General features: G+C 52.5%; 1 protein-coding gene across 1 annotated transcript in view; it reads right to left on the bottom strand.

Moving 5' to 3' along the window:
* SMC3 (structural maintenance of chromosomes 3) overlaps positions 1 to 16,192 on the bottom strand; it is a 117,621-nt gene that overhangs the window by 15,030 nt on the left and 86,399 nt on the right. The window contains exons 25-28 of the mRNA XM_075348222.1: positions 9,286 to 9,498; positions 9,020 to 9,211; positions 8,743 to 8,920; positions 8,354 to 8,460 (exon numbers count right to left, since the gene is read on the bottom strand). Of these exons, the coding sequence (XP_075204337.1) occupies positions 8,354 to 8,460; positions 8,743 to 8,920; positions 9,020 to 9,211; positions 9,286 to 9,498 (690 nt within the window). The remainder of the gene's footprint in view (positions 1 to 8,353; positions 8,461 to 8,742; positions 8,921 to 9,019; positions 9,212 to 9,285; positions 9,499 to 16,192) is intronic.

A 16,192-nucleotide genomic window follows, 5' to 3' on the forward strand; every position in this document is an offset into this window, starting at 1 on the left:
GCAGCTCCAAATGAGGGGGGCCTGGGGTCAATGATTGAACAGTGCCCGGGGCCTGAGTTACCGGTCTGGACTGTAAGGCTTCTAGTATCCTAGCAGACCATTTATCCATAGTCTCAGACAGTTTGTCAGCAAATACTGCAAACTCCGTCCCTGTCACCTGGACAGTGGTAGCAGGTGGTTCCACCTGGGCCACCCGTAGCAGAGGCTCCGGCTGAGTAAGTGCCACAGGTGCCGAGCATTGCACACAATGAGGGTCAGTGGAACCTGCCGGTAGTATAGCCGCACATGAGGTACAGGTTGCAAAGTAAGCCTGTGCTTTGGCACCCTTGCTATTTGCGGACGACATGCTGTTGTCTCCTCTGAGTACAATCCAGGAGGGTATATAGCCAAAAATCAACAGTGCGACCGTACAGTGTAGATGTATAGCATATAAGCATATATATATATGTACACTTCGGCACTCAGTGGGGCCAGCACCTCAGGTGCTGCTTACCGACCGCTCAAAGCGGTTGTGTGATCACCAGCATCCCTGCCTGGGCCTCCCAGAGCTTTCTCTCCTCTCCAGCGTCAGAAGAGCTGACAGGAATGGCTGCCGGCGTTCTGTGGGGAGGAGGGGGCCGTGGGCGTGCCCTAGAAAGTGCGGGAATCTGGAGCCCCACTGAGCTGAATGAGGGGGGAGGAGGATACAGAGTATGCTCCAGCTCTCAGCGCTGACGTTCTGTGCAGCGTCACGCCCTTCCCCTGACTGACAGGCCTGGGGGCGGGAATATGCGCTACTAGGCCGCAAAAGCCGGGGACTAAAGTTATAAGCGCGGCCGGCATATAAGCGTGGCCGGCGCGGTAGTCCCCGGCGCACTAACACACCCAGCAGTGCTGCAGTGTATATGGTACCAGCGGTCCATGCGCGGTCCCCACGGGGACACAGAGTGCCTCACAGCGCGGCCTGCGCGGCAGTCCCCGGCGCACTAACACACCCAGCAGTGCTGCAGTGTAGATGGCACCAGCGCTCCATGCGCGGTCCCCACGGGGACACAGAGTACCTCACAGTAGCAGGGCCTTGTCGCTGACGATACTCGGCTCCTGTCCAGCAGATTCCCCAGGGGCTGCGGAGGGAGCACGGCCTCAGTGCCTGGAGACCGATTAGGATCCCACTTCACCCAGAGCCCATTAAGGGATGGGGAAGGAAAACAGCATGTGGCTCCTGCCTATGTACCCGCAATGGGTACCTCAACCTTAACAGCACCGCCGACCAGAGTGGGGTGAGAAGGGAGCATGCTGGGGGCCCCGTTATGGGCCCTCTTTTCTTCCATCCGACATAGTCAGCAGCTGCTGCTGACTAAGATGTGGAGCTATGCGTGGATGTCAGCCTCCTTCGCACAAAGCATAAAAACTGAGGAGCCCGTGATGCACGGGGGGTGTATAGGCAGAAGGGGAGGGGCTTTACACTTAAGTGTAATACTTTGTGTGGCCTCCGGAGGCAGAAGCTATACACCCCAATTGTCTGGGTCTCCCAATGGAGCGACAAAGAAAAAAACATGGAATCATTAAATATGTCACTATCCTGCAAAGAATGCAGCTCCTCTCAATTTTTTTTTCTATGTGTGGCCCATACACCCAGCTGAGATGCTGTGGTCAATAGCAAGCACGGAACCCAAACAGTTTTTCAAGGAGAGGAGATAACACGGCTGAGATGTTGAGGGACTAGACAAATTTTCCATATTACTCCCCTTTAGGCTGTGTGCACGTGTGCTTTTTTTCATGCTTTTACGCTGCGTTCTGCACCGCAGCGTAAAAGCATGCGTCCTGCGTCCCCAGCACAATCTATGGAGATTGTGCAAATTCCATCCGCACGTTGTGTTTTAGAATGCAGTGTTTCGGCTGCTGAAATATTTTGTCAAAACGCTGCGTTCTAAAGAAGGGAATTTTGTTACTTACCGTAAATTCCTTTTCTTCTAGCTCCTATTGGGAGACCCAGACGATTGGGTGTATAGCACTGCCTCCGGAGGCCACACAAAGCATTACACTAAAAAGTGTAAGGCCCCTCCCCTTCTGGCTATACACCCCCAGTGGGATCACTGGCTGCTCAGTTTTAGTGCTAAAGCAAGAAGGAGGAAAGCCAATAACTGGTTTAAACAAATTCACTCCGAAGTAACATCGGAGAACTGAAAACCGTTCAACATGAACAACATGTGTACCCGAAAAAAACCAACAATCCCGAAGGACAACAGGGCGGGTGCTGGGTCTCCCAATAGGAGCTAGAAGAAAAGGAATTTACGGTAAGTAACAAAATTCCCTTCTTCTTCGGCGCTCCATTGGGAGACCCAGACGATTGGGACGTCCAAAAGCAGTCCCTGGGTGGGTAAAGAAATACCTCATGTTAGAGCTGCAAGACAGCCCTCCCCTACGGGGAGGCAACTGCCGCCTGCAGGACTCTTCTACCTAGGCTGGCGTCCGCCGAAGCATAGGTATGCACCTGATAATGTTTGGTGAAAGTGTGCAGACTCGACCAGGTAGCTGCCTGGCACACCTGTTGAGCCGTAGCCTGGTGTCGTAATGCCCAGGACGCACCCACGGCTCTGGTAGAGTGGGCCTTCAGCCCTGATGGAACCGGAAGCCCAGCAGAACGGTAGGCTTCAAGAATTGGTTCTTTGATCCATCGAGCCAGGGTGGCTTTTGAAGCCTGCGACCCTTTGCGCTTACCAGCGACAAGGACAAAGAGTGCATCCGAGCGGCGCAGGGGCGCCGTGCGGGAAATGTAGATTCTGAGTGCTCTCACCAGATCTAACAAATGTAAATCCTTTTCATACCGAAGAACTGGATGAGGACAAAAGGAAGGCAAGGAGATATCCTGATTAAGATGAAAAGAAGATACCACCTTAGGGAGAAACTCCTGAATGGGGCGCAGCACTACCTTGTCCTGGTGGAACACCAGGAAGGGAGCCTTGGATGACAGCGCTGCTAGCTCAGACACTCTCCGAAGAGACGTGACCGCCACTAGAAAGACCACTTTCTGTGAGAGACGAGAAAGTGAAACATCCCTCAGAGGCTCGAAGGGCGGCTTCTGGAGAGCAACTAGTACCCTGTTTAGATCCCATGGATCTAACGGCCGCCTGTACGGAGGGACGATATGACAAACCCCCTGCAGGAACGTGCGCACCTCAGAAAGTCGTGCTAGACGCTTCTGAAAAAACACGGATAGTGCCGAGACTTGCCCTTTAAGGGAGCCGAGCGACAAGCCCTTTTCCAACCCAGATTGCAGGAAGGAAAGAAAAGTAGGTAACGCGAATGGCCAGGGGGATACTCCTTGTGCAGAGCACCAGGATAAGAAAATCCTCCACGTTCTGTGGTAGATCTTAGCAGAAGTGGACTTCCTAGCCTGTCTCATGGTGGCAACGACTCCTTGGGATAATCCTGAAGACGCTAGGATCCAGGACTCAATGGCCACACAGTCAGGTTCAGGGCCGCAGAATTCCGATGGAAAAACGGCCCTTGGACAGTAAGTCTGGTCGGTCTGGTAGTGCCCACGGTTGGTCGACCGTGAGATGCCACAGATCCGGGTACCACGACCTCCTCGGCCAGTCTGGGGCGACGAGTATGACGCGGCTGCAATCGGATCTGATCTTGCGTAGCACTCTGGGCAAGAGTGCCAGAGGTGGGAACACATAAGGGAGCCGGAACTGCGACCAATCTTGCACTAAGGCGTCTGCCGCCAGAGCTCTTTGATCGCGAGACCGCGCCATGAACGTCGGGACCTTGTTGTTGTGCCGCGACGCCATTAGGTCGACGTCCGGCACCCCCCAGCGGCGACAGATTTCCTGAAACACGTCCGGGTGAAGGGACCATTCCCCTGCGTCCATACCCTGGCGACTGAGGAAGTCTGCTTCCCAGTTTTCTACGCCCGGGATGTGAACCGCTGATATGGTGGATGCTCTGTCCTCCACCCACAGCAGAATCCGCCGGACTTCCTGAAAGGCTTGCCGACTGCGTGTCCCTCCCTGGTGGTTGATGTATGCCACCGCTGTGGAGTTGTCCGACTGAATTCGGATCTGCTTTCCTTCTAGCCACTGCTGGAAGGCTAGTAGGGATAGATACACTGCCCTGATTTCCAGAACATTGATCTGAAGGGTGGACTCCTGCTGAGTCCACGTCCCTTGAGCCCTGTGGTGGAGAAAAACTGCTCCCCACCCTGACAGACTTGCGTCTGTCGTGACCACTGCCCAGGATGGGGGCAGGAATGATCTTCCCTGTGATAATGAGGTGGGAAGAAGCCACCATTGCAGAGAGTCCTTGGCCGTCTGGGAAAGGGAGACTTTCCTGTCCAGGGAAGTTGACTTCCCGTCCCATTGGCGGAGAATGTCCCATTGAAGTGGGCGCAGATGAAACTGTGCAAACGGGACTGCTTCCATTGCTGCCACCATCTTCCCTAGGAAGTGCATGAGGCGCCTTAAGGAGTGCGACTGACCGTGAAGGAGAGACTGTACCCCTGTCTGTAGTGACCGCTGCTTGTCCAGCGGAAGCTTCACTATCGCTGGCAGAGTATGAAACTCCATGCCAAGATACGTTAGTGATTGAGTCGGTGACAGATTTGACTTTGAAAAGTTGATGATCCACCCGAAAGTCTGGAGAGTCTCCAGCGCAACATTCAGGCTGTGTTGGCATGCCTCTTGAGAGGGTGCTTTGACAAGTAGATCGTCCAAGTAAGGGATCACCGAGTGTCCCTGGGAGTGCAAGACTGCTACCACTGCCGCCATGACCTTGGTGAAAACCCGTGGGGCTGTCGCCAGACCAAATGGCAGAGCTACGAACTGGAGATGTTCGTGACCTATCACAAAACGTAGAAAACGTTGGTGCTCTGTAGCAATCGGCACGTGGAGATAAGCATCTTTGATGTCTATTGATGCAAGGAAATCTCCTTGAGACATTGAGGCAATGACGGAGCGGAGGGATTCCATCCGGAACCGCCTGGCGTTCACATGCTTGTTGAGCAGCTTTAGGTCCAGAACAGGACGGAACGAGCCGTCCTTTTTTGGAACCACGAAGAGATTGGAGTAAAAACCTTGCCCTTGTTCCCGAAGAGGAACAGGGATCACCACTCCTTCTGCTCTTAGTGAGCCCACCGCCTGCAGAAGAGCCTCTGCTCGGTCGGGATGTGGGGAAGTTCTGAAGAACCGAGGCGGAGGACGAGAACTGAACTCTATCCTGTACCCGTGAGACAAAATGTCTGTTACCCACCGGTCCTTGACCTGTGGCAGCCAAATGTCGCAAAAGCGGGAGAGCCTGCCACCGACCGAGGATGTGGAGGGAGGAGGCCGAAAGTCATGAGGCAGCCGCCTTGGAAGCGGTTCCTCCGGTTGCTTTCTTGGGGCGTGAGTGAGCCCGCCAGGAATCTGAGCCCTTTTGCTCTTTCTGAGTCCCTTTGGACGAGGAGAATTGGGCCTTGCCAGAGCCTCGAAAGGACCGAAACCTCGACTGCCACCTCCTTTGTTGAGGTTTGCTTGATCTGGGCTGGGGTAAGGAGGAGTCTTTACCCTTGGACTGTTTAATGATTTCAGCCAATTGCTCACCAAACAGTCTGTCTACAGATAGTGGTAAGCTGGTTAAACATTTTTTGGAAGCAGAATCCGCTTTCCATTCTTTTAACCACAAGGCTCTGCGCAAAACCACCGAGTTGGCAGACGCCATTGAGGTACGGCTCGTAGAGTCCAGGACAGCGTTGATAGCATAGGTCGCAAACGCAGACATTTGCGAAGTTAAGGACTCCACTTGCGGCACTGCTGGACGTATGATAGAGTCCACCTGTGCCAGACCAGCTGAAATAGCTTGGAGTGCCCACACGGCCGCGAATGCTGGAGCAAACGACGCGCCGATAGCTTCATAGACAGATTTCAACCAAAGGTCCATCTGTCTGTCATTGGCATCTTTAAGTGAAGCCCCATCCTCCACTGCAACTATGGATCTAGCCGCAAGCCTGGAGATTGGGGGATCCACCTTTGGACACTGGGTCCAGCGTTTGACCACGTCAGGGGGAAAGGGATAACGTGTATCCTTAAGACGTTTGGAGAAACGCTTGTCTGGGTAAGCATGGTGTTTCTGGACTGATTCTCTGAAGTCAGCGTGGTCCAGAAAAGTACTCAGTTTACGCTTGGGATACCTGAAATGGAACTTCTCCTGCTGTGCAGCTGCCTCTTCTGCTGAAGGGGCTGGGGGAGAAATATCCAACAGTCTATTGATGGCCGCTATAAGGTCATTTACCATGGCGTCACCATCAGGAGTATCCAGATTGAGAGCGGTGTCAGGATTAGACTCCTGATCACCCTCCTCTGTCTCATCACGCAGAGACTCTTCTCGCTGAGACCCTGATCCGCGTGATGACGTGGAGGGTCTCTCCCAGCGAGCTCGCTTAGGCTGCCTGGGACTGTCATCTGAGTCAGAGCCTTCAGCCTGAGATGCCTGGGACCCCCTTGAAGCACGGATTAACTCCAACTGAGGGGGACCGGGGAACATTGACGCAGCAGTGTCCATGGTCTGAGTGACCGGCCTGGCCTGCAAGGTCTCTAGGATTTTTGTCATAGTGACAGACATCTTGTCAGCAAAAACTGCAAACTCTGTCCCCGTCACCGGGACAGGGTTCACCGGTGACTCTGCCTGGGCCACTACCACCATAGACTCCGGCTGACGAAGTGGCACAGGGACCGAACATTGCACACAATGGGGGTCTTTGGAACCTGCCGGTAGATCAGCCCCACAAGCGGCACAAGCAGCGTATACAGCCTGTGTCTTGGCACCCTTGCGTTTTGCGGATGACATGTTGTCGTCTCCTCAGAGCAATATAGGGTATACAGCCAAGAAGCGACCTTACAGTGCAATATATATATATAAATGGTATAGAGAAAAAAATACACCAATATAACACTGTGGCACTAGTGGGACCAGCACTAATGTGCTGCTTACCGCCCGCTTAACGCGGGTGTGTGGTCGCCAGAAATCCCTTGTCTGGGTCTCCCAGAGCCTGTGTCCGTTCTCCAGCCAGACTGCATGTAGGAATGGCTGCCGGCGTCCTGTGGAGAGGGGCGGGCCCTGGGCGTGCTGCCGACAAAGAGCGGGAACTGGCGTCCCACTGTGCCCAGTGAGAGGGCTGGAGTATGTAAATCAGACTCCAGCCCTCGGCGCTGACTCCCGTACAGAGTCTCTCCCTTGCCCTGATTGACAGGGTGGGGGCGGGAACGAAGCGGAGCTAGGCCGCAAAAGCCGGGGACTAGAGTTATAAGCGCCGCCGTCGTAAAAGCACGGTCGGCGCTAAGTCCCCGGCGCACCACAAGTCTCAGCCGCGCCGCCGCTCCAGGGGCGGACGGCGCGGCAGTCCCCAACACATAAAGTCCCTCAGAGAAACTGCAGTGACTGTAACCCCAGCGCGCAGCGCTACTGTCCCCGGCGCACTAGCACACCCAGCAAGTCTGGAGTGTGCGCGGCCTGTCCCTACGGGGACACAGAGTACCTGAAAGTCGCAGGGCCTTGTCCCTGAACGGTACCCAGCTCCGTATCCAGCAGGTTCTACGGGTCTGTGGATGGAGCCCGGCCTCAGGGCTTGGGGGCCGGTAAGATCCCACTTCCTCAGAGCCCTCAGGGGGATGGGGAAGGAAAGCAGCATGTGGGCTCCAGCCTCCGTACCCACAATGGGTACCTCAACCTTAACAAACACCGCCAATAGGAATGGGGTGAGAAGGGAGCATGCTGGGGGCCCTAGTATGGGCCCTCTTTTCTTCCATCCGATATAGTCAGCAGCTACTGCTGACTAAACAGTGGAGCTATGCGTGGATGTCTGACCTCCTTCGCACAAAGCTTGAAAACTGAGCAGCCAGTGATCCCACTGGGGGTGTATAGCCAGAAGGGGAGGGGCCTTACACTTTTTAGTGTAATGCTTTGTGTGGCCTCCGGAGGCAGTGCTATACACCCAATCGTCTGGGTCTCCCAATGGAGCGCCGAAGAAAAGCAACATGTCACTTCTTTTGTGCGTTCCGGATGCTTTTCCCTCTGTTTATGGCAGAGCAAGCATCCAGAACGCATAAATTCCGCATGCACAATGCTTTCAAAACGCAGCTTTTCGGCTGCATTTTGAAATCCACATGCAGTGACTTAAACGCCGCGGAATAGAAAGCAGAGACGTGCGCACATACCCTGAGAGGTAGTAAGTATCTTAGAACAAGCAAATTCTTTAATACCGAGACCCTTCAATGATGACCCCACCAATGCTCCAGTGTGAACCGATACAATACGTGCATTCACTTTGTGTTAAGAGACCTTTGAATTTACAGAATCATATTCAACTTTTCCCCATTTCTAGTCTGACTCTCACCTTGTTCCTGAATTTCACGCCATAAAATTTGTCAGCAGATTCCAGCAGTTCTGGCCTGAAAGTTGTAGTGATGAACTGGGCGTGACCCGCGAGCTCCATGATCATGTCTGGGGGTGGAAGCGGCAGGTTACATGGAGGAACCACTTAGATCACTCCCGAAAAACTATGAGCACTAAACTGTAAGACTGGTGTAAAGACGCAGCCGATAACGCAAGACGCAGGCCGGCACAATATATCACTATTTCTCACTATTTTATTTAGTTTTGCAGTAAGAATAAGATTTCATAAACTCCTTCACAACATGGTGAGAGATGAACTTTACTGCAGTAATAAAATCACAGGGAATATCCAATACTATAAAAGCCGAGCCGACTCGGCTCCCGTCTTACCCGACACGGCCTTTCTGTGCTGAGCATCCAGAGCCTGGTCAATCTCATCAAAGAGGTAGAAGGGAGCTGGATCACATTTCTGGATGGCAAAAATCAGAGCCAGCGCCACCAGAGACTTCTGCCCTCCGGAGAGCTGCTGCATCTCTCTCATCTCGGCTTGTTTCCCTGTAAATGAGACCTACAGGAGAGACAGCAAGATGTTTAGAGAGCAGACCATGACCACCATATTCCCCAGACAGTCATATATAAATACAGAGCGCCAACACTCAGTAGTTACCCGAATCCCGACGCCAGTGAACTGGTCCACAGACGGGACGTTGCTCTGTGAGCTGGAGCCCTTCTCGCTCTCGGCACTGCCCTCGCCTTCATCCTGAGACTGCCCTCCTTCCACGTCCCCCTTCTTCATCACCAGGGTGGCCTTACCTCCCGGCACCAGCTTTGTGAACACCTCACTGAAGTTCTTTGACACCTAGGAGGACCGTTGTGTCAGGTAACATGTCTACAGAAGGAAAGGTGATCACAAGACGCAGAAAATCATCAGACCTGCTTGAAGGTGAGCTGGATCGCTTCATATTTGCGGAGCTCCAGGACGTTCATCAGCTCCATGATCGACTTGTAGCCTCGGTCCAGCTCTTCCTGACGTTTGATCAGCTTCTCTTTCTGTTCGGAGAAGTTCACAAACTGGTCCAGAGCTTTCTTGTTGACGTGACTGTACTTCTTCAGCTCCGTGTTACACTGCTCCAATTTACGGAACAACTGGAAACCGAAAAAGCAAAAATTAACAGATTATTGGCCTGACCACAATCGTGGCAATCATGGCTGCAAAACATTTATGAAACTATTAAAAGGGTAACATTGCAAATGGCTTGTAAAAATAAGCAACCTTGTACTCTTACAGTATGCTGCTTATTGCCACATCTACAGTGTATCAGAAGTGGCCGGTTCACTAGACAAGAAGCGACTGTTATAGCTTGTAAGTGATGCTCTAAGGCAGGACGGATAGCTGAATCCACAGTGTCTGTGCCCTGTGCTTCTCCGATGGGGAGGAGGAAAAGCTGCTGTATATAGAGGTGTTATGTCATTGTACATGAGGAGGAGGAGGCGAGCTGTGACGACATCATCTATTGTGAACAGTGTTATCCATTGCATATAGAGGTTACCACTCATCATACAGGAGGGGTTTGAGGTGAGCTGTGACATCACCTTATGTGAATGGGGAATCCGGTGTTATCTATTATATACGAGGTGTTATCAGTCATTGTACAGGAGAAGGAGGACATGAGCTGTGACATCAACTATTATGAATGATGGATCCTGGGTTATCTACTGTATACAGTTTTATCAGTCATTGTACAGGGGGAGGAGGTGAGCTGTAACATCACTTATTGTGAATAGTGGATCCTGTGTTATCAGTTACTGTAATTCTGCCTCTGATGATTAGGAAACTACTATAAACTGTCTGAAAGAAGGGAATTTTGTTTACTTACCGTAAATTCCTTTTCTTCTAGCTCCAATTGGGAGACCCAGACAATTGGGTGTATAGCTATTGCCTCCGGAGGCCACACAAAGTATTACACTTAAAAGTGTAAGGCCCCTCCCCTTCTGGCTATACACCCCCAGTGGGATCACTGGCTCACCAGTTTTAGTGCCAAAGCAAGAAGGAGGAAAGCCAATAACTGGTTTAAAGACCGATTCAATCCGAGGAAACATCGGAGAACTGAACCATACCACATGAACAACATGTGTACTCGAAAAAACAGAAAAACCCCGAGAAAACAGGGCGGGTGCTGGGTCTCCCAATTGGAGCTAGAAGAAAAGGAATTTACGGTAAGTAAACAAAATTCCCTTCTTCTTTTTCGCTCCTAATTGGGAGACCCAGACAATTGGGACGTCCAAAAGCAGTCCCTGGGTGGGTAAAAGAATACCTCGTGATAGGGCCGTCAAACAGCCCTTTCCTACAGGTGGGCAATCGCCGCCTGAAGGACTTATCTACCTAGGCTGGCGTCTGCCGAAGCGTAGGTATGCACCTGCAAATGCTTGGTAAAAGTATGCAGACTCAATCAGGTAGGTGCCTGACACACCTGCTGAGCCGTAGCCTGGTGCCGTAATGCCCAGGATGCACCCACGGCTCTGGTAGAATGGGCCTTCAGCCTTGAGAGAACCAGAAGCCCAGTAGAACTGTAGGTTTCAAGAATTGGTTCCTCGATCCCCCGAGCCAGGGTGGATTCAGAAGCTTGCGACTGTTTACGCCGACCAGCGACAAGGACAAAGAGTGCATCCGGGTGGCGCAGGAGCGCCATGCGGGAAGTAGAACCTGAGTGCTCTCACCAGAACCAACAGATGCAAATCCTTCTGAAATTGATGGACTGGACGAGGACACAAAGAAGGTGAGGTGATATCCTGATTGATATGAAAGTGGGATACCACCTTAGGGAGAAATTCCGGAATCGGACGCAGAACTACCCTGTCCTGGTGAAGGACCAGGAAGGGAGATTTGTATGAGAGCGTTGCTAGCTCGGAAACTCTCCTAAGAGACGAGACCGTTACTAGAAGGCCACTTCCCGAGAAAAGCGGGAAGGGAGACCTCTTTCAAAGGCTCGAAAGGCGGCATCTGGAGAGCAATTAGAACCTTGTTCAGATCCCAGGGCTCTAACGGCCGCTTGTACGGAGTGCTGAGACGACAAACTCCCCGTAGGAACGTGCGTACCTGAGGAAGTCGTTTCTGAAAAAATACAGATAGCGCTGAGACTTGTCCCTAAAGGGAACTGAGCGACAACCCTTTTTCCAACCTAGATTGCAGGAAGGAAGGAAACATAGACGATGCAACCGGCCAGGGAGAAACACCCTGCGCCGAGCACCGAGATAAGAATATCTTCCACGTCCTGTGTCAATCTTGGCGGACGTTGGTATGCTAGCCTGTCTCATGGTGGCAACCACGTCCTGAGGTAATCCTGACGACACTAGGTTCCAGGACTCAATGCCACACCAGCAGGTTGAGGGCCGTAGAATTCAAATGGAAGAATGGCCCTTGAGACAGCCAGTCTGATTGGTCTGGTAGTGCCCCCGGTTAGCCTACCGTGAGGCACCACAGAACCGGGAACCACAACATCCTCAGCCAATCTGTAGCGACGAGGATGGCGCGGCCGCAGTCGGTCCTGATCTAGCGCAGCACTCTGGGCAACAATGCCAGAGGTGGCACATAAGGTAGCTGGAACTGCGACCAATGCTGAACTAAGGCGTCTGCCGCCAGAGCTCGATGATTGTGAAACCGTGCCATGAAGCTGGCACATTGTTGTTGTGCCGTGACGCCATTAGATCGACGTCCGGCCTCTGTCAGCGGCGCCAGATCTCCCGAAACCCGTCCGGGTGAAGAGACCATACCCTTTCGGCCACACCCCGGCGACTTAGGAAGTCAGCTTCCTAGTTTTCCACGCCTGGGATGTGAACTGTGGATATGGTGGATCCGTGTCTTCCACCCACATCAGAACCTGCCGGACTTCCTGGAAGGCTTGCCGGTTGCGCGTTCTTCCTTGGTGGTTGATGTATGCCACCGCTGTGGAGTTGTCCGACTGAAGTCGGATTTGCTTGCTGTCCAGCTGCTGTTGGAAGGTTTGTAGGGCAAGATACACTGCTCTGTGTTCAAGAACATTGATCTGAAGGGTGGACTCTTGCTGAGTCCACGTACCCTGAGCGCTGTGGTGGAGAAAAACTGCTCCCCACCCTGATAGACTCGCGTCTGTCGTAACTATCGCCCAGGATGGGGATAGGAAGGACCTTCTTTTTGACCATGAGGTGGGAAGAAGCCACCACCGTAGAGATTCCTTGGCCGCCTGAGAAAGAAAGACGACTCTGTTGAGGGAGGTCGACTCCCCGTCCCATTGGCGGAGAATGTCACATTGTAGTGGACGCAGATGAAACTGCGCGAAAAGAACTGCCTCCATGGCTACCATCTTACGTAGGAAGTGCATGAGGCGTCTCAATGTGTGCGACTGGTTCTTAAAGAAGAGATTGCAGCCCGTAGTGAATGCTGTTTGTCTAGCGGAAGCTTCACTATCGCTGAGAGAGTATGAAACTCCATGCCTAGATATGTTAGCGATAGGGTCGGGGTCGGATCTGACTTCAAAAAGTTGATGATCCACCCAAAACTCTAGAGAGTCTCCAGCGCAACGTTCGGGCAGTGTCGGCATGTTTCCTAAGAGAGTGCCTTGACAAGTAGATCGTCTAAATATGGGATCACAGAGTGACCCTGAGAGTGCAGGACTGTGACTACTGCTGCCCTGACCTTGGCGAAGACCAGTGGGACTGTCGCTAGCCGGAAGGTAGAGCTACGAACAGAAGGTGTTTGTCTCCTATAACGAAGCGTAGAAACGCTAGTGCTCTAGATCAATCGGCACGTGTGGATAAGCATCCTTGATGCCTAATGATGCTAGGAAATCTCCTTGGGACATTGAGGCGATGACATGGCGGAGGGATTCCATCCGGAACCGCCTGGTGTCCACGAGCTTGCTGAGCAGTTTTAGATCCAGAACGGGACGGAACGGCCCGTTCTTATAGGCACCGCAAATAATTTGGGGTAAAAACCGTGACCTTGTTCCTGAAGAGGAACGGGGGTCATCACTCTTTCTGCCTATAGAGTGCACCCTGTTTGCAGAAGAGCAGCGGCTCGGCCGGGAGGTGGAGAAGTTCTGAAGAATCGAGTTGGAGGACGAGAAGTGAGCTCTATCCTGTACCCGTGAGACAGAATGTCTCACACCCAACGGTCATTGACCTATGGCAGCTAAATATCGCCAAGGCGGGTGAGCCTGCTACCGACCGAGGATGCGGAGAGAGGAGGCCGCAAGTCATGAGGAAGCCGCCTTGGAAGCGGGTTTTCAGACTGTCTCTTTTTTGGGCGTGACTGAGCCCGCCAAGAATCTGAGCTCCTCTGATCCTTTTGAGTCCACATTGGACGAGGAAAAATGGGACCTGCCCGAGCCTCGAAAAGACCGAAACCACGACTGCCTCCTGCTCTGTTGGGGTTTGTTGTGTCCGGGCTGAGGAAAGGATGAATCCTTACCCCTGGACTGTTTAATGGTTACATCCAAACGCTCACCAAACAGTCGGTCAGCAGAAAAAGGCAACTGGTTAAGCAACCTTTTTTGGAAGCAGAATCTGCCTTCCATTCACTTAACGAGCAGACTGCAGACATTTGAGAGGTTAAGGATGCCACCTGCGGCACAGATGTACGTGTAACCGTGTCAATCTGTGTAAGACAAGCTGAAATAGCTTGGAGTGCCCCAAGGGTGAGAATGCTGGAGCCAACGGTGCGCCGACAGTCTCATAGATGGATTTAGACCAGAGATCCATCTGTCTGTCAGTGGCATCTTTAAGTGCAGCTCCATCTCCCACTGCAACTATGGATCTAGCTACAAGCCTGGAGATTGGAGGATGCCGCTTGGGACACTGGGTCCAGTCCTTGACCACGTCAGGGGGCAGGGATAACGTGTATCCTAAGCCGTTTGGAGAAGCGCATATCTGGATAAGTGTGGTGTTCCTGGACTGCCTCTCTGAAGGCAGAGTGGTCCAGAAAAATACGTGAAGCTGACTCCTCCACTGGAGGAGCTGGGTGAGAAATAACCAACATTCTATTGATGGACGCTATAAGATTATTCACTATGGCGTCACCATTAGGTGTATCCAGATTGAGAGCGGTCTCAGGATCAGAATCCTGAGCCGCTACTTCCGCCTCATTACACAGAGAGTCCTTCTGCTAGGACCCTGATGAAACCGAGGGCCGCTCATAGTGAGCCCGCTTAGGCTGTCTGGGACTGACGTCTGTGCAGAGCCGTGACTCTGGGATGCGTGTGACATTCCCGGAGCTGTTAGTTGTTCACACTGAGGGGGGCCATGGATCAATGATTCAACAGTGCCCATGTTGTGAGAGACATGTCCGGACTGCTAGGCTTCTAGTATCATAGCCATAGTGTCAGAAAATCTGTCAGTAAATACTGCAGACACCGTCCTCATCCTCTGGCCATTAGCAGAGACTCCGGCTGAGTTGGATATAATGGGGGTCTATGTAACCTGCCGGCCGTATAGCCGTACATGCTGTACCGGCTGCATAGAAAAACATGTGGTTCTGCACCTTTGTTTTACACAGAGAATATGCTGATAACTCCTCCGCACAATCCAGGAGGGTATATACAACGTGCGACCAAACAGTGCAATGTATATAGTACAAGCATATCTATAAGTGCACTTCTGCACTAGTGGGGTTAGCACCACAGGTGCTGCTTAACGCCTGTTGCAGCGATTGTGTGACTATCAGAATGCCAGGGTCTTCCACACTTGTCTCTGTATCGTACAGAAACTGACACTAATGGCTGCCGGCGTCCTTGTAGAGAAGGAAGCCGTGGGCGTGCCTGAGAAAGTGCGGGAATCCGGTTTCACAGTGCACACAGTGAGAGGGGTGGAGTATGCAAAACATACTCCAGCTCTCAGCGCTGCTGTGCTATGCAGCGTCACGCCCCTACCCTGTTGTCAGGCCTGTGGGCGGTAACGAAGGGAGACTAGGCCCAGAAGCCGGGGACTCGAGTTAATAAGCGCGGCCGGCATATCAGTGCTGGCCGGCGCGGAAGTCCCCGGCGCACCACAAATCCCAGCGGCGCCTTAAATAAAAATGGCAGCGGCGGTTAGCGCAGTAGTCACCCAATACACTAACACACCCAGCAACGCTGTGGTGTGCGATGGCACTAGTGCGGACAGCGCCGCTGTCCCTGGCGCACTAACACACCCAGCAGTGCTGCCGTGTGTCTGCGCGGTCCCCACAGGGACACAGAGTACCTCCATGTAGCAGGGCCATGTCCCTGAAGATACTCCGCTCCATGTCCAGCAGATACCAGGGGCTGTGGATGGAGCACGGTCTCAGTGCCTGGAGACCGATAGAATCCCACTTCACCCAGAGCCCTGTAAAAAGGGATGGGGAAGGAAGCAGCATGTGGGCTCCAGCCTCCGTACCCGCAATGGGTACCTCAACCTTAACAAACACCTCCGACATGAAGTGGGGTGAGAAGGGAGCATGCTGGGGGCCCTGTATGGGCCCTCTTTTCTTCCATCCGACATAGTCAGCAGCTGCTGCTGACTAAACAGTGGAGCTATGCGTGGATGTGTTGCCTCCTTCGCACAAAGCACAAAACTGGTGAGCCAGTGATCCCACTGGGGGTGTATAGCCAGAAGGGGAGGGGCCTTACACTTTTAAGTGTAATACTTTGTGTGGCCTCCGGAGGCAATAGCTATACACCCAATTGTCTGGGTCTCCCAATTAGGAGCGAAAAAGAAAAAACAAGCAAACCAAAAATTCCAGGAAGAAGGAGTCTAAACAAGGCCCTGGTTTTTTTTAGTGTGAAAATTGCAAGGTTTCTTATTTTTTTTCTGCAATAAAAATCATGATATGGAAAAAAAAAGCAAAGCA

The sequence above is a fragment of the Anomaloglossus baeobatrachus genome, chromosome 5 (assembly GCF_048569485.1).
Source record: "Anomaloglossus baeobatrachus isolate aAnoBae1 chromosome 5, aAnoBae1.hap1, whole genome shotgun sequence".
In the NCBI taxonomy this organism is placed as follows: Eukaryota; Metazoa; Chordata; class Amphibia; order Anura; family Aromobatidae; genus Anomaloglossus; species Anomaloglossus baeobatrachus.